The following is a 23743-nucleotide window of genomic DNA, read 5'->3' as shown; positions in this document are numbered from 1 at the left end:
GATCTTTTAAAGTGGCTGTTACAGTAGTCGAAAGCTAGCTGTTCGTATGGAAATTGATTTTATTCTTTTAAATATGAATTTATGTTTATTTTTTTAAAAAATAGTTTCTTAATATCTAGTGGCTAACTTAAGGTGAAAAAGGGAGATAAAGAAAGATAGAAAATATATTACTTTTGGCTTATCTGTCTTCATCCTATTTGTAACTCCTTTTGTTTCAAGAATACATAGAATTATAGATAAAATGATTCAAAATGATATCGGAGCCCTTGGCTTAATGGCTTTTAATGTCATTTCTGGTAAGTTAGTGACCTTGCCAGAAGTCTGTCTTGGGCTTTTCGACAATATTTCAAGAATGAAAAAGAGCTAATATTTCGTTTCTTCTTATTTTAAGTCAAGGCTGTCCGAGAACACAATCTTTTACCCCATACTTAGGGGATAATGCAGGCTGATGGTACATAGTTTATAACATAGCTACACACACAAGTATTTCTTTTCGTAAATGCTATAACTCCATTAGGTCCAGCATTTTTCTGGCATCTCAAATGCCTGGACAGATGCAATTAACTTACACGTAACATTTCAAGCAACCGACGAGAGTAGATAAGCCTGTGGAGCACTGAAACATACTTTGTTGGAGAGCTGATGCAAGAGAAATCTATCCATTATAAAATGAATTTCTATTATTTGGAGCGTGTTGTCCAATGAGCGTCAAATATTAAACACATCGAGCTCGGGTCTGCCACTTACCAGTTCCATGCGTTATTATACTACACCACAAACCCTTCATATAAAGCTGGCGAACTACTAGTGAAACTAGTAAAGTAGTTAGGTATTACGTTTGCGTTCAATAGTTTACCTTAAAATATCTCGAGACTCAAGTAATATTCCTGCACGTCTTAGTAAAATTCCAGAAATTCAGAAATACCTTCTGCCATATTTTCTAAGTTAGCCTTTGAGACAACCTTAGAACCTGTACTTCAACTTGAACATGTTGAGATATTTTCCTCACTGAGTACGGTCTATGTAACCTGTTTCTGAGTTGGAAGAAGGAAATGATGAGTAACCTAAGGAACGTATTTTCAGACGGGCTTTAGTATCTCGTGCATTCTCACATGAAAGCTTTTAAACTAGCTAGCAGTTTCTGCACATCAAGTGACCGTAGCATGAACTTAGACTTAAACGCCATTTGGAATGTCACTATTTAATTCAGCGACCCCGAAAACTATGGCTGCCACTCTAATATCGGTCGTTACATGTCACCCCTTCTCATCCCACCCTTCACCCCATAACAATGCGGAATGTATTTGGAGTGTTACTATTCACTCAGCGACCATGGGTTGGAGACTAGTATTGGTCGTTTTAAATTATTTTTACATGTCACCCCTTACTCTACCCATCAAATACCATGCTGATGCGTAATGAATATGGATTTTAAACGATATCTAGGCTGTCACTATTCATTTCAGTGACATCGGAAACTTTTGAATGGATATCGGTTGTTTCAGATTATTTTTTACATTTCATCCCTATAGGGATGGAGGATGAGGGTTAGAGCGTTGGATTCATGTTCGCGTGGTATCGGGTTTGATTCCCGGCCGGTGCTTCCGCAATTTTCGGAGTCCACCCACCGTCGTGAGGCAAACTGGGGAGTCACGTGAATAAAAGACTAAGTCTAGAAAGCTCCCTATACGCCAGTTAGCGATAGGGCGACGCGATGCGCTGACTACGCGCTCGTCGCTAGGCTAGACGTAGTTCCACCAATCGCTAACAGATGGCGTGGGGAGGTTCAGTCCCACGAGTCGGGCTGTTACACCGAGTAGTTTGGTTTGGTTTGGGGATGGAGGATGAATTTGGACATAAAAGGCATAGTGAGGACCACTAATGATCTGAACGACTCTGAAAACTATGGATTTGAAACTGACGTTTTAGACTATTTTTACTTCTTCCCAACACTACCCCTCACCCCTTCTTACCCTGCAGATACTGTGATAAAACCCTAAATTGAGGTATGGTTCAGTCATGTAAGATAAATCAGCAAATTTGGTGCTGCGATTTAATAGGAGTTGGCCGCGAAACATCATTACATTCATTTTTTTTATTTATTTGGAAAATGTTTCCCTTCCCCTGCTCTAAAACCTAAATTTTCAAAAACACTGATATATATATACCGAATATCCAAGTTTCAGAATACTGTAGTATTTCCGCTACAATTTTTATAGAGGTAGTTGGTAAGTACTTCAAATGATATGCCCGTAGCCAAACTCCCTCTATAAAAATTGTTGGCATGAGTACCTTAGGATTCTGAAACATATTTTTGGATAGCACACATATTAGTTCCTAAGTGAAGTCTTGATCCAACTACGGTAAATCCCATAGTTTTGGAGCTATGGGCCTTGAAAGTTCATTTTCTCATGTTTTCGGCAGCCTATAACTCCGAAAGGAAGCATTTGTGCACCCAAGTTGGTCTATACTTTTCGTCTTATCTTGGTGTCAGGAATCACCTCCCAAACGTTGTCGGTGTTGTTTTGAAACACCCTGTACATATATAATATAAAATATGTCACCTTGTCTTTAATGGTGTATATATACCGAGTTTGATCTTTCTGACTTCGTGGGATCGTGATATACAGCATTTTTGACAGAAATTTATGAACACCCCTACCCATTTAGGATAAGCCCTTTCTAATAACTAATGTGATAAAAACCTAAGTTAGGCCAGAATCCCAATACCAGCAAACATGAAAATCGGTCCTGCGGTATAAGAGTTAACCATCAAACACTTTTACGTTTCATTCTATATGCTTTTTCCATGTTTTGTCTATACAGTAATTTAAACCATGTTGTTTGATATGTGAATATATCACCTTTTAACTGGTGAATAATCATTAACTATGTGAAAGAAATTAAAGGCTAACATGCTATCATAGTGTACTGATTAGATGCGCAAAAGAGGGAAATAAGCAACACTAGCAGTAAATAAATAATAATAAAAATAAATCCATTATATGCAGAGCCTACCCTGTCCACTTACAGAATTTTCGGAATATTAGTAGAACTCTTGCAATGCAAACAATGCAACACAAATCGTATCTGCCATTGTTTGGTGGCCTATGGTTAGAAATTAAAAAAAAAAGAAAAGCAATAACAAATAAAATTGGTTTAATTAAACGCTAACTTAGGCAGGGTCATACTTAGCATTTTTGCCATCCCAGGCCATTGTAAAATGCCACCTGAAATATCGATGTTTGCAGCCAAATTTCCAAAACTGGAGCATGTAGAAAAGGTGGTCAGATAAAATTTACTACCTCCAAAAATTGCCGCCCTGGGTCATGGTCCATATTTACCCATGCGTAAATGCAGCCCTGACCGTAGGTCAGTATTTTTCTGTCGTTCAGGACTGATATTGTAATTTATGAACATTTTTTTTTCTGATATTATTTGTAATATATTGTCTCTCACAAAAGAAAATGCATGTTTTTCGCGGGATAGTATCTTTTGCCCTTACTATGAGAATGAAATCGATACACATATCTTTCCACTATCTTGTGATTTAATTAAATGGTTTAAAGGTTTTAAAGTACCAATCCCTAACAAAATCGATAAATGCATTTATCTTAACAGTTCACACAATACACTATAGAAATATCACAAATGTTAACACATAGAAGAAAATTAAACTACGTGTTTTCACAGTTTGAAACTTACGGCTATTAGTTACATATTTACAGAGTACATGAGTTCCGTTAAATGTCATTCCATGGCCCGTTCGTTTTTCTTTACACTTGCGTTTTATTTTCCAAAAGAACAGCAGGCAAAAGCAGAAGCTGTAGCTTTATTTTTGCTTTTGCTTATTGTCCAGTCCAAAATCAAGTTCTGGTTTAAGAAGTACGGAACCATTCTTGTCTCATCGATCTGTCTTCAAAGACAAAGCCATGGGACGTCCACGTCCATTCGGATTGACGTCCAGTTCAGATATACTATAAACGTCTACTTATTTTTACGAAATCTCTCGTAAGACATACTTTCTGAGGTGCAAGGAGGGAGTTAAATTCATTCCTCCATCCTCGACTGATTTGATACCAAGCATTGAGGGAAAGCCTCAGATACAAGTATCCTATAGACCTATTCTATAAAATCCGAATATTTGTTTACGAATGTTATTGTGAAATGCTTATTTTGATCGGTATTAGCTTTTACTGACTTTAACTATACTCAGGGGAAATCATTTGAGAACTCGTTCGTTGGGGTTCACCCTTAAATTCTTGACAGACTTTAACCCTATGCACCGAAGCGATTGGGAACCCTAAAAGGAAGTATACACCATATTGGATTAAAATCGAATCATTGTTGTAAAGTTACCAAAGAAATTTTTTTTTTCTTAGCATTATATTACTTCAATAATGAAAGTTTGAAGTTTTGGGTACATACATATTTTAGCAACTTCTCCTTGATCGGTTTCAGCCCCAACCATTGAAGATGATTGGGGCACCCCAAAGAAAGCATGTACTACTTTTTGTCAAATTCAGATTGTTTACGTAGTTTCTACCAGAAAATTATCTTGTACATGTTGAAATTTACAGCATGGGGAGGATTTTATTCCTTTTTACTCCCTTATTTTTGATAGATTCTTGCAACATCAAACAATACGGTTATTTTCAAAGATTGGAAGAAGGCGCACACGAATTTTCATTAAAGTTGAGTAAGTTTACGAGATTTACTGTGAAACAGAGAGACGGACAGACAGACACATACCTGCTGGTTGAGTAAACACTTGCTACTTTCCTTTCAATTACGTGTATATCTAGTTTCAGATGTAAGCTTATTTATGTAATTTATTAATGGGAAAAAATTTGCAATACCTTTACTTTTGATCTAGAATCATACTTGTAGCATCATGTTATTACCTCCGAAAAAAAAAATAAGAAAAAAAGAAACAATTAAATCATAGCTAATATTACATTTAAAAAGTGTGCTTGATAAAGATTCGAACATGGATCAGCTGATTGGTAGATAAGAACGTTACGCACTACGCCATATATTCACGTGCTGCATTCCTGCTATAAACTTGAAACATGCAAGCGATTTTTATGTTTCTGTTGTGTGGAACTTACCATATAACATTTTTGTTTTCCCTGGTTGCTACATTATTTGTGTTATGTATTGTGTAAACTGAATTTACAAATATAATATATTTTATTTTACCAGGATTCACAGCTTTAAAAATATTAATAAGGTCAATTACTTTATTAAGCAAACTGATTTTCTCATACTTTCCACTGCTTCAAAAGGCAAAAGATACTATCTCGCGAAAAAAAAAAAAAAACATACATTTTCTTTTGTGGCAGATAATACAGAGAGGTTAAATCGCAATCCACATACGCACACAGAAAGCATGTTTATTTTTATTTTTATAAAGATTACGTTGAGTAATAGTTACTTTATTTAACTTCTTAATAGTGGTAATTAATTCTATGTTTTTCTTCTTGTTTTCAGAATACGGCTAGTCTTGAAGATTTCGAAAGAATCAAGACCTTGGGAACAGGTTCGTTCGGGCGCGTTATGCTAGTACAACACAAAGCCACCAAAGAGTACTATGCAATGAAGATTCTCGATAAACAAAAAGTAAGTAATTAATATTGCATTCTTTGTATATGAAGTAAAGTTTTCCTCTGAAAAGTAAAATGGCTGACTACGAAATAAGTGTTAGTAATTAATTTTATATTGCAATTCATGCCATATAATTAGTATTCACAGCAGAAGAGTAAATTAGCATTAACTGCACATAAAAATGGTAGTTTATAATTTCTAGTTATGGAAGAACGTACAGAACTGATTTTTATGATCACATTACGCTATAGTGTTAGACTCCATATTTCTCACAGAGAGGTCTTTTTGTACTTAATTGACTTCCTGTTGAATAATTGAGCTCACAGTGTGAGATCTGAATCTTCTTTTAGAGGCTAACAATTTTAGTATATCAATTTTCGCTCCAGGAAACACTTTCAGGTCTCGTGTAGTCAAATGGAAAACATTGGGTTCTTTTAATTTAGTTTATGTGGACAATGTTAAAATGTCACTTGTAGGTATTAGATACCCTCAATAAAAATGTCAGAATTTGACCCTGCAATGAGAAGGGCGCTAACCAAGTTAGAGGTCCGTACAAAGTCAGAAAGTCTCCATCCGCAACAATAACTTGTCTCTAGCGCTTAGACAGAATATAGAACTCAGTAGAATGGAACAAATGGATCAATATGGGGGAGGTATTAGAATTTTTCAGTCAATAGCCGGATAACTGTGTCACAGATGCTCCTAACAACACCCGGTTTCGTGTTGTTCTAAAGGAGAATAACACCTCAGCGATTCATAACCACTGGCCTCATGATTTTCAGTTTTTCATGCGCACGTTGCAGTTGCTACGAATATGTACGATAGTAGTAGTGTTTATTATCTGTTCAAGCTGCTGAAGTTTACGTCGTATGATATACCAAGCTATATACCCGTACATTACTCTCTTGTCAATAACGTCTAAGAAATTGATCAATATTTACTGTTTTCTTTGGTGTGAAGAGATCACACATTTAATGAAGAACGTACTCGAGCTATCCTACTCGTTTGAAAGTTATTGAAAAGAACATGTGTGGAGTGTATATGCACTTCTTGTGGCGACTGTAGAAGAATGTGTGTATCGTATCTTAAGAACTATTAATCTATATACTCATTGGTGAACCAGTAAGAATGTTGCCGTCAATGTCGGTGAAAGCTAAAGCTTTACATCTGCGTCGCATAATGTCAGTAGTATCTGTATTAAACGTGTAAGGAAATTATGAACTTGTGCTTTCCTTATCAGCAATATGATTGGTAGTTTGGTAATAGAGAGTAACACGCGGATTGTCAATAGGTCGAATATTGCCACCATTACAAAGGCTTAACCACTTTCTATTGCCACCATTACAAAGGGTTAGCCACTTGCCATTGCCATCATAGCAAAGGGTTAATCTCTTGTCATTGCCACCATTAAAGAGGATTACTCTCTCTTGTCATTGCCACCATTACAGAGAGTTATGCACTTCCCATTGCCAACAAAAGGCACAAAGAAGGTTAGCCTGTTATTCCCTCGAATAATGTTACCAGTAGGTCTCTATGGTAAGGGAACTTGGAATCGTTTGTGTACAATGGTTCAGTTTCAGTTTCATCATCATCATCAGGTATTTTGCGATGTTTGGCTGGTCACTTGCCGCAACTGAGACCCTTCCATGCTCTACGCTCTTCAGCTAACATCTTCGTCTTCACGTACAATTTTTCTGGTTTGATACCAACCATATCCCTCTCCTTCCTGCCACCATATCCTCTAGCACGTCCTTCACGATACAGTTCTTTCTTAGCCAATGTCCCAACCAGTTTCTCTTCCTCTTCTCAATAACATCTAAAATTATTCCTTTCTCCCCAAATATTTCTAATGCCCTTTCATTCATGTTTCGCTCGACTCAGCTAAGTCTTTCCACTCTTCTCCACACCCATATTCCCAAAGCTTCCAGTCCTTGTTCATCATTTTTGCGTAATGTCCTTATTTCTGCCCCATACAGTGCAATACTTCACACCAAGCATTTTAAGACTTTCTTCTTTCAACTGTTTATGCAAGGTCCCACAATATAGATTTTTCTTCCTCCTAAAGGCTTCTTTCGCCATTCCTATACTTCCTTTTATTTCATGTTTTCACTTCATGTCATCACTAATAATACCCTCCAGGTACCGCAAACTAGTCATCTGTTCTATTTTCTCCCCTTCTACTTATACAGTATATTTGACATTGATCACTTCGTTCCAATCACCATAGCTTTATCTAACATTTTTCATCCCATACTCTTCACAGCCTTTCCTCAAGTATTCTAACATCCTGTTGATTCCCTTTTCATGTTCCGCAGCTAGCGCCACATCATCTGCAAACCGTATAAATCGAATCGTTCCACCTCCTACCGAAATGCCGTCTTGATTATGTAGGTTATTTTTCACTATCTCTTCTAGACATACAGATGGTGATCAGAAAAATGGAAACACCTGTACGAAATTGCAACTTACCAGATTAATATGGTGTCGGGCCACATTTCCCCTTCAGAACAGCCTTGATGCGACGTGGGATGCAGGCATAGAGATCGTGAATGGCAGCAAGTGGAATTTTACACAAATCCTCGTGCAGGACATCGGCCAGTTCTGTGAGAGAGGATGGAGGTGGAAATCGTCGCCGGAGTCGTGTTTCCAAGACGGACCACAGATGTCCAATTATGTTGAGATCTAGGGATTGGGCGGGCCAGGGGAGGCGTTGAACTTCATCCCGATGTTCCTCAAACCACGCTCCAACAACGCCAGCTGTGTGAATGGGTGCATTATCATCCTGGAAGATGGCGTCATTTTCCGGGAACAACATCCGGACCATAGGATGCAAGTGGTCTCCTAAAATTGACATATAATCGTTGGCAGTGATTCGTCCGCTAAGTGTGACCACAGGACCCAATGAAAACCATGATATGGCGGCCCACAGCATCATCGAGCCGCCGCCATGTTTCACAGTTGGGCGGAGACACTGCAGATCATAAGCTTCTTTGGGCGTTCTCCACACATAAACACGGTCCATGCTTGGGAATAGGGTGAAGGATGACTCATCCGACCATATCACACGTTTCCAGTCCTCAACGGTCCAAGTTGCATGGTCGCGGCACCATTTGCGGCGTGCGAAAGCGTTATGGTCCCTGACGAGCGGTTTGGCCCGTGCAACACGACCCCGTAAGTTCATGTCATGTAATTCGCGGCGGACTGTGATTGTCGAAACAGGGTGGGGGAGGTGCTGATTGAGTTCCTCCGTCACTTGCTCCGCAGTGGCACGACGGTTCTGCGTGACAATGCGCTTTAATACCCGGCGTGACCTGTCACTCATGATTTTCTTCCGCCCACTATTCCGCTTCCCCGATGTGGTTTTCCCGTGTGTTGTGTAGGCCGTCATCATCTTCGACACTGTCCCCCGCGATACACTTAACACAGTAGCCATTGCCGTTACACTCACTCCACATAACCGCGCACCAACAATTTGCCCTCTTTGAAAATCTGAGAGGTCTCCCATTTTACACTACTTCCGTCTGCTGCAGCCACTGGACACCGCTATTGTACTGCGCCTGATGTAGTATGGAGTCCGACCCAGCACACCACCACCAGCTGTCCGGCGCTGCGGGCGCCACGACACCACTGCCAACCCATACATCTGACGTGTTGCCAACTACAGGTGTTTCCATTTTTCTGATCACCATCTGTATATTGAATAATGTAGGCGAGTGACAGCATCCCTGTCGAACTTCCCTTCCAATTGCACTCTTCTCTGTCGTTTTCTCTCTAATTTTAATTATTCTTGTTTTATTCTAATAGAGGGCCGCGGTGGCTCGGTGGTAGAGCGTTCACCTCTTGCGCATGGGGTCCCGGGTTCAAACCCTGCTCCCTCCAAGTGAACTTTGTGGTGGACAAACACCGTGTGCGTGGGTTTCCTTGGGGTTCTCCCGTTTCCTCTCACTTTCTTCATTCCACCATTTCATTCATATCTCATCATCACCGTCTCCTTTAGCCTAACCGGCATAACCGTGGGACGTAAAACTCAGATTTCATTTCATTTATTCTAATAGAGATGTTGCATATTGTAACAGCAATGGATAAGTACGTGTACAGTAGAGTAATTTGAATACATTTCATTGTAAAGTTTTGCATTATAATTCCGTTAGAATTCAGTGGATAATTGAAGTGTTTGATTTCTAACTTTGCATTCATTGAAAGATTGGATTCTTTAGAAGATAAGGAGACTTAGCTGGTGCATTCAGCTAAAAGAAATAACGATGTTGATTTATACGTACAGGAAACATTATTATGTAAAAGCGTAAACTACTTTGCGTGGTTCAAATGCAATGCATGTTGAAGAATCGTAGTAGAATGTTCGTATTGGACACTTGAGTGGACCTTGTATGTTCAGATTATTAAATATGTAATTTCTCCTTCCAGGTTGTCAAATTGAAGCAAGTGGAACACACCTTAAACGAAAAAAGGATATTGCAAGCTATTAGTTTTCCATTCTTGGTATCGTTAAAATTTCATTTCAAGGTAACCACATTTTAAGTTAAATACTGTTGAATTTTAAATTATACCTAACATTACAGCAGGGTTAACTTTTCATTATGGTTAACTTTCATAATAAGCAGGTTGAGTCTTTTTTAACATAAGAATGACAGTTTAATATAAAGAGAACTTACGTTTTTCAAATATCATATTATTAAAGTTTATTTTAAGTTACATACTTTTTTTCCTGTGTAAGGTTGTTTGATAATAATTCCTTTTTTTTTTAGTACAGTGTTTCAAGCCCCAGTACCCCTTCCGCAATACAGTATATCCCAGTGTATTTCTTGTGTATCATGTAAATTTATTAATGAATCTACATGATAGTACTAGCTGTATATCATAGAATTGATTGTGGAGTAGCAGTAGTGGTATATCATAGAATTTGTTATCTCTGTACTTGAAGTGGTTGAAGGAAGATAGTCGCATGAATCTCTTTAAAGTTGCATGAAAGGGGTGTGACATTCTTGTAGTCAATAACTGAAATTAATAGAGGCGTGCCACAAGGTAGTAGGATTGATTTGTTTACAACATATATTTTACTATTGCCAATGTAAATGTTCAATGTGTGATTTTGATTCATTTGGAGTTCATCATTCTGTTTGAACACTGAATCTATATGAGATAGAACTGTTTAAATAGCATAGCATTCGAACGACTAAGTGTCATTTGAAACAGAGAAAAGTATTCCCACTGGAATTAAATCTTGGTACCTTATGCACAGGAAGCACCCCCAAGAATCATGTAGCCACGAAGTGCATCTACGTTCTAGTAACAGAAAATAATTTTCAAGAAGTATATAAATTAGTAGAATGGACTTCAGTAAATAATCGGAACAAAAATGTTTATAAGATTAGAGTGTATTTAAATCTTTCGCAAGAGTCTATTTTTTCAACAATGACGGTAAATTCATTGAACTTTAAAGTATTGCAGTGTATGGTAGAAACGGTACACTTCCCCCCCCCCCTCACCTTTCATTATCAAAAGATCTATACAAGTTCTTTGAACACTATGTTATAAATAAATAGGTATCTCTAAATAATAGTCCTTTGGACCTATGCGTTTGGACTTTCTGCGTGTAGCAGCACGGAGGTAGGTAATAAATATCTCCTGCCCAGTGCAGCGCGGAGATAGGATAGGAACCTCTTGCCCAGAACAGCGCAGAGGTAAGGTTAGAGAATCTCTTTTGTCCAAAGCAGCGCGAAGAGAAAGGCAGGAGTGATCAGCTGGAACTGATGTCTTCTGTCCCTCGACGTGTTCTTTTATAGCCGTATTTGGAGGCGGAGCCTGTGCAGGGAGATCCTTCGTGGTTCTCCGTACCCTCTTCGTACTTCCTCGTTGACGGCGTCTGTCGGTTGCTTGATGATCCTCGTGGAGACACACGTATTATTGTTTACAAATATGAGGGATATTGCAACATTAATCAAATAGTAAAATTTTACACGTTTTAATTAATTTAAATAGGAAGCTACAATCAGGTAATAAAATTTTCGAGCTTTTTTTTTTTTTTTTTTTTTTTTTACAAGGATTGCCTTTATTGGGGCTCACGAAATTATATACATTTCTTGAATAATACGAGGACTACTTTTTAAGTAAGATCCGATTGTCAATAGAAACAAAACTAGCAAAGATAGTGCCATACATTTTTAGTTGTTTTCTCTGTTCATATTAAGCTATTTTTCCACATAGCTACCATGTTTATTTAGACATTTATCATAAAGTTCGACAATGTTTTGTATGCCTGCATCGTAGAAGTCATCCGCCTATGCCCAAAGCCAATCTTCAACCGTTGTTTTCACTGAAGCTATTAGTTATGTTTGTCAAAATGCATATGTGCGCTGTCTTCCAGCATGCCTTGGGCATGAGGCCACACCAGGTATAGTCGTAGCGTCAATGTCTGTGGTTAAGTATGAGCAGTTGAAATGTTTCGTCAATTTAAGCATCCTGCCAAGTGTGAAATAAAGTCGGGGATTCGATTTTTGACAGCTAGGAACGAGTCAGCAGTGGCAATTCATTGCCAGATATGTGCAGTGTACGGCCCAAATGCAATAGGTCACAGCAAGGTGTGTAAATGGGTGTGATCGTTCAAGTACGGGCGGGTCAAAATTCATAATGAACCGCGATTGGGCTGACCTTCTGTAATCATAGACGAGTTGATGCATGCAGTTGACGCAAAAATTCGTAAAACCGGCGTTTCACAATTCCAATATTATCACTGGAATTTCCACACGTTTAATGTTGGTACTGTACACAATTGTTTCTGAAACCTCGAGGTTCCGAAAAATGTGCGTACGATGGATTCCCAGTCTGCGTACTGAGAACACAAAAAGATGAGAATGGCTTGTGCTTCAATCTTTTTGACCCGACACAATGAGGAAGAGATCAACTGGTGTACTACATCGTCATACATGGGACGAAACATGGGTTTCTCACATGACTCCGCCGTCGAAGCGATAGTCAATGGGATGGCGACACACATCATCTCCAAAGTGAAAGTCAAACAATGTTTACACACAAGATTATCGCTACTGTGTTCAGGGATCACCGTTGTGTCCTATTGGTCGAGTTTTTGCCACAACGAACAACAATCAACTCAGCTGCGTGACCTTGAAAAAGCTTCGACGTACTATACAGAATAAGCGCCGTGGCTTACTGTCACCTGGTGTTTGTTGTTGCATGACAATACATACCCCTCATTCTACTGCTCAAACTCAAGAGTTAATCAGATCTTTGGGATGGTAGCTGCTAGAGCACCCAATTTACGTCCATCAAGATTTCTGCATATCATTGTAATGTCATATATATTTACCAATGTTGTTCTTAATGAAATCACAGTTCTTATCAATAGTTATTTTGTATCTTTATAGTATTTTATTTAACACTTCTTTGTTACCAGTAGTGTATTTCTGTTAGTAGCTCGCGCCCTCCTTGCTCACTCTTCACGCTCTCCCCCGTCCCAGGTTGGGAATCACAAGTCGAGAACATTGAAATTCCATTTTGGATTTTTCCATTGATAAATTGAATCTTTAGCGATGTTGAACTATTATTGAAATCTTGCATATATGAATGAAGATGTAGATTTTAGTTACTTTTGTTTGAAATACTGAGATGTGATAATTTTATACTTTTCTTTTTCACAGGATAATTCCAATTTGTATATGGTCCTTGAGTATGTACCTGGAGGTGAAATGTTCTCGCACTTAAGAAAAGTAGGAAGATTTAGGTAGGTATTTGCGTGTTCGTTTAAACTTAACTTCATACATTGGTTATTGTATTGTTGCACGGTTTGTTTTCTTAGAAACCTGTCAGGCGTATAATTTTTGGTTGCATAACCTAATCCATATGCTACAGAACTTTTCGAATTTTAATAGAAACTAGTTCTATAAACTATCAATGTAATCCGCTTGAACAACTGTCCTAAATATATATTTTGTTGGAATTTTTATTACATGCGATATGAAAGTTGTTGTTCTGAAATCCTCACGTTTGTTGCAATTGATTAAAAAAAAAAAAAAAAAACTAATTAAATCATCATTGTTCCATAAAAGAAAGCATATGTTTGATTACAAATCCCGAACATTTCTTTATGTTTCTGGAATCAGTAGACTGACTGACTGCAATCCTTGCTTTACGAAAAGATCAAGGATTCGAAGACTTCAAACGAAATCGATCTACGTGATACCACTTCTTACTACACGCCGCCACTCCTAAAGTCTTGCATGGGCCACAGAACACTGTAACGGGACTATCGATGATTGGTAGAGTAGCATGGAGTGATGAGTCTTGGTTCCAACTTCAACACTCGGGTCAGCGTGCTTGATTGTAACTATGCAAGGTCGTAGTGGCTCCGTGGTAGTCTGGGGTGTGTCCTTTTGACAATGTTCGGGACCTTGGAACTTGCTACCACGCACCTTTATTGCATCGAAGTTTGTAGATATGCTGGATGCTTTTCAACCATCCAGATGGAAATGAGGTGTATCTGTAGGATAGCTACAGAACATTTACTCCTGTCAGAGATCCTGGTTGGCTACCACATTGTTCCAAAACATTTCTCTGACTTTTTCTGTTACCTGGCTACATGATTTGAAAATCATCCCAACAGAAATGCTGAAATGGCGACCAGAGAACCTCAGACTTATTTCCCATTGAACATCTGGAATACTCTGGAAAAATATGTACAAGCAGTCATCCACCAGGGATGTCTTTTCCTCCTTTATGGGAAATTCTTAAGATATTTCTCAGACCGTACCTCCGAACCATTTCCATAGACTTGTTGAATCCATGCGTCGCCGTGTGCCAGCCATTATCAAGGCCAAAGGAGCAGAAACTCGTTACTAATCAGGCATCCTTACGGTTATTTCCCTTTCTAATGCTGGTTGAACGACGTTTCCTATCATTAGAGAGTTCCATCGGCTGAAACCAACCCTATTGTTTGTAATCCCGTTTCCTTAACAATATTTACATACTATAGTAAAACTTGTTCATGCCGAAACATGGATCTGAAAATAATAATAATAATAATAATAATAATAATAATAATAATAATAATAATAATACCCATTGTGAACATGCCAGCCAGGAATTTGTATCATGTTATTTTTTATTTATCTTTATATAGTACGAAATCTTTCCAAGTCTGAAACGAGTAAAACTACGTGCATAATACCGAATCATTTTCAGAATATACCGCACTAGAAATATTTATTTTTAGTAAGTTATACACCATTTTAATCTTGTTCACCTGCTCCACAATATTTCCGGGAACTTCGTACACAACTTTTGAGAGGGTGCAAATAACGGTGCCTAGTCTTATCGAGACAGTTTTGTTCCCAAGTTTTAACAGCGAACATCATGGCTATGTCGCATGTCTCATTGTCATTTAATGATAAAGTTATCGAAGCTAAAAAGAAAGGCAACTCTATACGGGAAATAATGACGCGATTTAAGAGAGGGAAAATTCAAATTTTTGATGCGCTATAAAATAATGGACGAATGGTTGCAAGGAAATAATGTAATGAAGAGGGAACAAAGGAAACGGACAACGAAGGAATTAACGAAGTCCGATTGGGAATGGTTCACTAATACAAGATGTCTGGACCAATGCTACAAAGTGAAACTCTCTTTGCAACCAAATCTCTTGCAAGTGGTTAATTCAAGGCATCAATGAGATGGCGGGGTAGTTTCAACAGGAGTCATAATAGCAGTAGAATGGAGTGTGGAGAATTCAAGACTAATTATATGATTAATAAATGCACTGTTGGATTTTACAATGCGTAAGAATGAAATCAGCGAGATTGTATACTTCTAAACATCAGATATACTTATAAGTATATACGTAAAATTTAGCATAACTTATTGAAATCTATAGTTATCTTTGTATGCAATCTTTTGTAACGCAGAAGCTTATCCAATTCCAAAAAATGGTTCTGTTTTTTGCAACTCCGTTTTGAACAAGTTTTACTATTGCATTTCTGTTCTTCTTCCACATAATCATTAATAACATGTTTACAATACAAAGGTACTTGTTTTTTTTTTTTTTCGTAATTTTTATTCCACCGCAATAAAATAAAGTATTAACCATTAATAAAATTGAGAGGGGCATTGTCCTCTGTCATAGAGTCAAGTGAGTCGTCATTATATCAGTTTTGTTATAAAGGCAACATAATTTCTGCCATATCCTCTGGAGACGGCTACATTTTTGCATACATTTCATTAGTCGAGCTTTTTCCTTAAATTTCGGTAGTCACGTGTAGTATTGCTAGGTTAAATGGTTTAAGTAAAGTTAGAAGTCTGTACAAAAGAAATTTTCTGTAAAAATTGTTAAAACGCATAGTTGCTTAAGATAAATTATATTTCTGAACAAATTGTTAGAAGGCCAGCCCAAGGCCCACGTGCCAAGATTAGCGCACACAATGTTACCTGTGTTAGAAGCGGGAAGAGGGGGATTGCATGATAGAATTAGTTTGCCGGAAGTGGCAAAGTGAAACCTCTTGATCTAATATAAAATACAATCTTATTTTTCTTTCCATCTCTTCTATTTTTAATGGGAGGCAGAATCAGTACTGTAAAGAAAACTATGCCTCAAAAGCCTTTAAGTGATATATTCAAGACTTCACATAAAGTGACAACCTAGCATAATGTGGGTTGACCACCCCTGTTCTAAATTTAATAATTACTATGTTCTCCAAGAAATACAGTAGTGTTGTTAGGTTATGAGAACTGTTTGTTGTACGACATGAATTTAATTGTATATGGTATCTTTTAGCCTAATGCTTGTCAAAAATAGAATGTAATAATTTAAAATTACATAATTGAACATGTTGAGTGCTACGTATTCACATCGACATGCTTGGTGTTGTAAGAGGACACCTCCTACCTGTGAGATATACCTATACGAGTAAAAGATACCAGCGCTTGAATAAATTTCTAATTGCGCTTTTTATGCTAATTTGAGGATGCTGAATCCGTTGAAACTAAGGAGTGTAACGAGAAGTAACTATCAACCTTGATGGTGCTGTGGTGCACGCGCCAGGCAGCTCAAGGGAAAGTCACACAGTCCTCTGGTCAGTTAACGAGTTTTATGTAGCGGCTGTAGCGTGTTGAGTGCTGTGTTAGGAGTCGAATACGAAATCGGACGAATTTCACAGAAAATGCAGTGTGGTAATATGCGCATGTGGTGTTCAAGAGAGGAATGATCTACAACCAGATAACAAAACAAATAAAAAGTTCATCATCCAAGTGTAAAATCTATCATTGAAAAATTTGGTGGACATTATAGTTTTGCAGATATGCCGAGGTCAGTGCGAAAGAAGTGTGGATGTAACCCGAAACTGGATCAAAAAGTGGTGAGGTTAATCAAACACATTGTGAGAAAGAGAGGGCAGTGTGTTTTGATGAGCAATGAAATACGCGAAAGAGGATTCCGAAACAGTTCCTGACCCGCAACATTATACGAAAGATGAAGATGTGGATGAATCAAACTAATATGTGTCAGTAGAAGAATTTGGACCAAAAGTGCTCATGTGGCAAGCAGTTTGTTCGTGTGCCGTACGATTGGATATTTTCTATGCAAATGGAACTATTAATGCAGGAACTTATGACACAGTGCCCCTATTGTTTTCACCAGATCTGGCAAGTGCCCACTACGCTAAATATTCGTAAACTTTTACATTAAACAGAAGATTGACCTTGTTGAAAAAATATTTGAACCCACCCAACTGCCCACAGCTCCGACTAATTGAACGGTACTGAGCAATTGTGAAGAATATTGTCAAACAGTGGCAAAGCTGCCAGAAATATGGCTGAATTCAAAAAATACTAGTCTGCAGTATGTCAAAAATGCATTACAGATACTGTGCAGAAGCTTATGGATGGTGTCAGACGAAAGCTTCGTTTATTCATTAGACATGAACTGTAACTGTGACTTTCTCTCGCCCTTGTATTCAGTACGTGGTATAGAGTAATAAATCGTAACTTCTTCCTCTACATCTCTTCCATTTTTATCTTCTTCTTAAGTGTAAATAGATACTTTTCGATATACTCCGTACTTTTAAACATATCTGTCCATGGGGTCATGAGAAAAGTGGCCTCAAAATTAGAATATGTTTATTTAAATCCCAAATTTAAGATCACTTTTCTAGGAACACCATGGATACGTATGTTTAAAAATAGTTGCATTAGATTCAGCGTTCCCAGATTAGTACAAAAAGCTGTTTTCAGCTGTTGTGTTGTATAGTTTCTCCATGTAAATTAAAAATATTGTAATTGTTGTGAAAAAAAAAGTGCTATTAGATATGTACCCAAGTATGAGTACGTTTACTATTGACGTAAGGGATATTTTAAAGATCCCAACTGTGAGGTCATTTTTGGATCAAAAATTTTCTTGTAGGCCTTATATCTGCAGAACTACATATAGTGTAGCCAAATCCGAACTATCTGTTAACTCAGGATGATATGCTTATTCTGTAACAAAAATAGGAATAGTCAATTTAGGGGCCGTTCGAAAATTTTGTAGTCCCTGAGCCAAAAATTAAATATTGGTCAAGATCGCAATCTTTTGATGCATTTTTTTTTTTTTTTTTTTTTGTATCATTCCTAAAATTCTTGCTCTCGTGATCTTATTGATAGATGTGTTTTAAAATAATTCCATTAGATTCAGCATCCTCAAACCAATGTACAAAGAGGAATTAGAAATGTATCCAAGAGTAAGCACTTTTTCCTCGTGGCAAGATCGTTAGTTCTTTATATGTATTGTGGATGTTTGTTTTGGTCATTTTTGTTAAATTATCGTACGGGGAAGTGTCTTATTTCGGTCTTCTAAAATGACTTATTATATTTAATGAAAACAAGTTTTTTCCTAATGTAAGAAAGTACATTTGTTTTCCTTATCACGAGGAGAAAGAGAGAACAGGGAACATCACCGCCATTCGATGCAGAATACTTATTTTTTTTTTTTAAATTACTTCCTTGTGACCAAGTGGTCAACACGCGTGCTTTGTGCACTTGATACCTTGTTTGATTTCTGTTGCGGGTACTTGCCTTGGACACAAACATGTGTTATAGTCTGGATCGCATTTTAAATAGTAGCTGCCGTCTCCTATAGCCTTGTTGTTCAGGGACCTTCAACTCAAATAATTCCAATCCAGTTTCTTTGTTTTTAAGTATAATATGAGATCACCACTGTATTGAAAGTTCAGATTAGCTATGTATTTAATTTTTCTTTTCTTTGGTGGTGGTGGGGAGTTAAGTTACACCGTTAGTCATATTAGAGCTCCGATGTTGTATTCATTCACAATGAGTTTGATTTTGGCTTATACGTAAGCTGCAATTGTATGAACTCTAAAAGAGCAGCAAAATTTCCAGCTGTGTTAAAATCGTCACGGCGAAACCATCCCCCGGCGGCGTCAAAGGAAGCAGCACACCATTAATATGACCAATGTTCCATTGGCATGTGAGAGGAATATTGCAACGAACGCCCTTCAGTTCAGAAGTGATTGCAGCAACACGTCACAAAATAACTATAAACGTACCGTTGATGGCTTGTTACGGGAGCTGGGGTCATCGGAAGATGTCTTGCTTGAGCACAAAGGTAGGCGGCTAGCGGTGCATTGGCCGCGTCGACAGTACCAGTTAGAATTGTTAATCATATCTTAAAATCTCCGAGTCGCAAATGTAGAAACAATATTTAGTTGGTTTTATAAGTGTATTTACAGTAAGTTGACAAGTGTTACTTGTGGTGCTACCATATAAAATAATATACTGTAAAAGTGTGTACATGGTAACATGGAAGTTAATACTTTACACGTGTTTAGGTACATTCTCTGTACGTTGGACTTGATGTCGAGAAACGTAGCAACATTTAATCTTTGCAAACTCAAAGTGAGTATTTGAAATATATTTATGTAGAACTACATAATTGTTATGATGAACTGTCTAGTACATTCTTAACGTAATGCAGTGACTAATCTTTATCATGTCTCAAGACTTAACTATGTGATATTATTTCAAGTGTTGCTGCTGCTGCTCTCAGTCACGGACTAGATGAGCACTTAAAGCAAAGAACTATCATACCTCTTTATCCTTTCTAACTGCACTATAACACGAATCATTCTATCTGAAACTTGTTTGTGAACTCAATATGTTCCTGCGACTCAAATACATAATTTATAAAAATAAACTGACATGAGAAAAGAACTACTCAAAACTTTAGAGGGCACTTCACAGAATATAATGTAACCACTCACTTACCAACTCCTATGCCTCAAGACCAATTGCTTGTGTACAGAGCGTTTGAACGTGTATGGGGAAAATAAATCCTAGGTAGAATAGACGTCAGCGTAACTTAAATTTTATTATTAAAACTATTGATACTACACACTCAGGTCTTATTAGGGTTGCCATCATCCAAATTTAATTCACGATTTTTAGTTCTAATACCAAAAGTAAATAACGTTCTTCTTAGTAATAAATGATATGTAAGACTAAATAACGTTCTTCTCGATAAGATATTCATAGAGCGATCGACGAAGAGAGCAGAAGCAGCTCTTGAAAGGTTATCAGATAGTTAAATGTTGAGGCACAGTAAAGGTTAGGTATTGTATTATTATATGTTGTTAATTTTCTTTTCCCGGATTAAAATGATTTTACAGGTACTTTTAATTTACAGGCTAAGTACAAGAATCATACAAGACAGGGAACGTATTGTATTATTTTTATAACGTACTGTACATTTTGTCTATTGCTTAATTGTGATAAAATGCAAATCATAGGTGTTTAAACTCTCGAGCTCAATAATTTGGGCGCAAGTCCTATTAAGTGGATAGCGAGATAGTCCGATATAGCACGATCCCTGTAAGCAGATAACGAGAGAGTCCAAGAGAGTGCGAGGTCTGTAAGTAGATACCAGACATAATTCAGGGTGGATAGCGAGACAGTCGACAGAGCACGAACCCTGTAAGTAGATAGCAATACTGTCCGACAGAGCACGAGCCCTGTAATGGGATAACGGGACAGTATCCGAGAGAGCACCATCCTTGTAAATCGATGGTGAAACAGTCCAACAGAACATGATTACTGTAAATGAATAGTGAGACAGTCTGACAGAGCGCGAGCACTGTAATTACGATAGTGAGACCGAACCGAGAGAGCGCGAGGTCATGAGATTAGTGAGTGCTAGCGGGTGAGAGTCCCATTTAAAATAGTGAAGGCGAGTCCAATAAAGTTAGCACGAGATTGAGTGAGCACAAGACTTATTAAGGATAGCAAACTCGAGTGAGTGCAAGCCTGAGTCAGTGTCAGGTGTCATTAACTGAACACGATCCTCATTATCAATAGTGAGCCCTGAATCCGAGTGAGCACAGATTGCAAAATGGTCATCTCTGATACAAAGTCAAGATATATAACTACGAGGGTATTTTCAAGTTTCTATCTGACACTGAAATATCGCGTCACTTTATAATAAGCTTTTCATGGCATATATATTGCCATCTATGGAAGAATTAATGTACCAGTTTTAACTGTCTAGGTGCATCGTTGGAGCCAGTGATTTCAAATCAGTCTGAGAATTGAGTTTGCATGCTGCATGTCAATACTCCGGTCCAAACACCTGTTTTTAGCAAGACTACAGTGCTTATCTGGGCTGGGTACTGAATCTGATGGAAGTTAGTCTTTTACTGTAGCCTTATCGATAACAGCTGTGTGTACTGGAACACACTGTCATGCAGTTTGCGAGTTCAACGCACAGAGACTCATTCAGATGACTGTCTCCACCAAACTGACGTAGCTAGACAGTTGAAACTGATACATTTTTTTTAATAATTGGCACTATATGCTAATAATAGCTTATTACCAATGGCCCGATATTTTTTATCAGACCAGAAACTTTTGGAAATACCCTCGTAGGTACACTTGCCAAACTAAGCATATGCCTTAGGATACTCCAAAGATTTAGCACTGGAGAAGTAAAACCTTGCTATTGGACCCTATTTTGTGACAATCCAGTGAGGGTTCTTGTTCTTCACCTCCTGAATATTCCACTTTACATAATACTTCCACTGTCTTGGTCTGCTAAGGAACCGTCTTTCCCAAAGGATTCTCAGGTAAAACTATGTACATCGCACAGACATTTCCCTTCTGAACGAATTGTCCCGCCCACCTTTCGCGTCCTGCTTGGAATAAAGAAAAATGGGGGGAGACGTGTTTATTTGTTTCTATTTTGCCAGAATACATAAAATATATAGTTTATTTCCTACAGGATTGTGAAAAAAGTATCTGTATTAAGAAAATATATATATAAATTAAGATAGTTCAATATTCAAGTCTCGTACGTATTATATCTGTACAACCTTTTCTTTCTAATTCTTACTTACATGTTATATTTACATATGGGTTATTCTTGCAGTGAACCTCACTCCAGATTTTATGCTGCACAAATAGTGTTGGCGTTTGAATACCTACATTTTTTGGATCTAATATATCGAGATCTAAAGCCAGAGAATCTTCTGATAGATAGTCAAGGGTATTTGAAGGTACGTTTCTTTTAGTATGTATAAACTTACTATGTATTCTAAGATTTACGAATTTTTAATTCCTTTGTTAGTTTCTAAATTGCTAGATTGAGCACTTACATATGAAAAGATACAGAATGTAGCTAAATGTTGCTTTTATCAACATTTATTTGAAGTCTCCAAGCTAACTAAGGAAGGCGTGGTGTATTTATTATTGTCTGATTACAATATTAGAATAACATACATGCTCGACCCGATAAAAATAAGCAATCTAAGTGGATAGTTTGTAACGTTATTTTCATAGATTGCAAAAGATAAAATCTTTAATAGTTCTCAGTATTTTAGTTATTTGGTAGTAACCTCGTAGTGACTGAGCCATTATTCGCCAACACCGAGTTTATGATACTCGTAGCTTTTACAGCATTTAAATTTCTGTTCTTTTGATGATCTACACTTTGTAGAAAAACCTCCAACTTAAGTTAGCACCAGGAAACAAACACTAATTTGATATGTGTCGCATAAGAATACATGTAAAATACGTATGTGCATAAGAATAAACATGCATGGTCTTGTTTTTTTTAAAAAAAAAAATAGCTACCCATTTTGTTTTGGAAGACCATATTCTGACAACTGTACACAGGAAGTTCCAACCCTTGGAGGACCAGCCGTCAGCGCGTTTCACCGTAGACCAACAGAGAGTGTTAAAAAAAAAAAAAAATGTCCACTGTAATATATTCTAGCAGGGTGTTATTGGTGTCAAAATTAGTTTTATACACGAGGAAAATTTATCAATGAAAGGAATAATAATAATAAAACACTTTTGAGCTATAATTTCAGGTTTGCCCCTTTTACCTCCGTACAAATACAGTACTCCTCTTCAGCAACCTCTCCAAAGACTTCTCGAGACATCAAGTATCAGCTGCGTCATCGTAGATGCTTCGGTACAATTCAAAACACACAACCTGAAGAGTTCTCTAGAATATTCGAATCCGAATGTAGGATTCGATGTTGAATGGAAGTCCGAGCTGCTTAACATAATTCTTGTGATAGTTCGTAACAATCCCAGCCCAGGTCATTACAAATGGAATGATTCTGGTAATTTTTTTCCACGCTGAAGGGATGTAACTTGCAACTACATCAAACTTACGAAGTTTCTCTGTTAGAACTGTTATCAGCCTGTCTTGGCTCATTACATTACCTAATTCGAGTATGATAACCTCTGCTATTTCTCTTTCTGACACGTATTTACCTTTTTTCTCACTATATAAGACATTCAAAACTTCGCAAAAACTGTTCGCAATAGGTAAAACGGTTTTAGAAATGAGCATCTCCCTTCCACAGCGTCTCCCTTAATAGTAAAGCTGTAGACAGTCGTTTGTGAACTATATATCTACATGGTTGACAGCTAAAGGTAGTAACTAAACAACAAATTCTTAAAATTAAAAGTGTGTAATTGGACCAAAGGGAAGAGGGGACGGGGTGTCTACTGTCGGTATTTTCATTTATTATTCAGAAAGAAAGCATAAGAAAGGATTTTTGCCATGAAAAGTATTATTTTAGGCACTTACTGATCAATATATATATATATATATATA

At 37.5% G+C, this 23743-nt stretch overlaps 1 protein-coding gene across 3 annotated transcripts in view; it reads left to right on the top strand.

The window, feature by feature from the left end:
- Window positions 1–23743, top strand: part of Pka-C1 (Protein kinase, cAMP-dependent, catalytic subunit 1) — a 561997-nt gene that overhangs the window by 498819 nt on the left and 39435 nt on the right. For all 3 annotated transcript variants that reach the window (XM_081761579.1, XM_081761577.1, XM_081761578.1), the window contains 4 exons: window positions 5494–5622; window positions 10033–10131; window positions 13284–13366; window positions 22043–22169. In XM_081761579.1, the coding sequence (XP_081617705.1) occupies window positions 5494–5622; window positions 10033–10131; window positions 13284–13366; window positions 22043–22169 (438 nt within the window). The remainder of the gene's footprint in view (window positions 1–5493; window positions 5623–10032; window positions 10132–13283; window positions 13367–22042; window positions 22170–23743) is intronic.

This window comes from Thermobia domestica, chromosome 6 (genome assembly GCF_964235325.1).
Source record: "Thermobia domestica chromosome 6, izTheDome1.hap1.1, whole genome shotgun sequence".
NCBI classification, from domain to species: Eukaryota; Metazoa; Arthropoda; class Insecta; order Zygentoma; family Lepismatidae; genus Thermobia; species Thermobia domestica.
The sequence above is the reverse complement of the archived record's forward strand: the minus strand, read 5'-3'. Positions and strand labels throughout refer to the sequence as shown.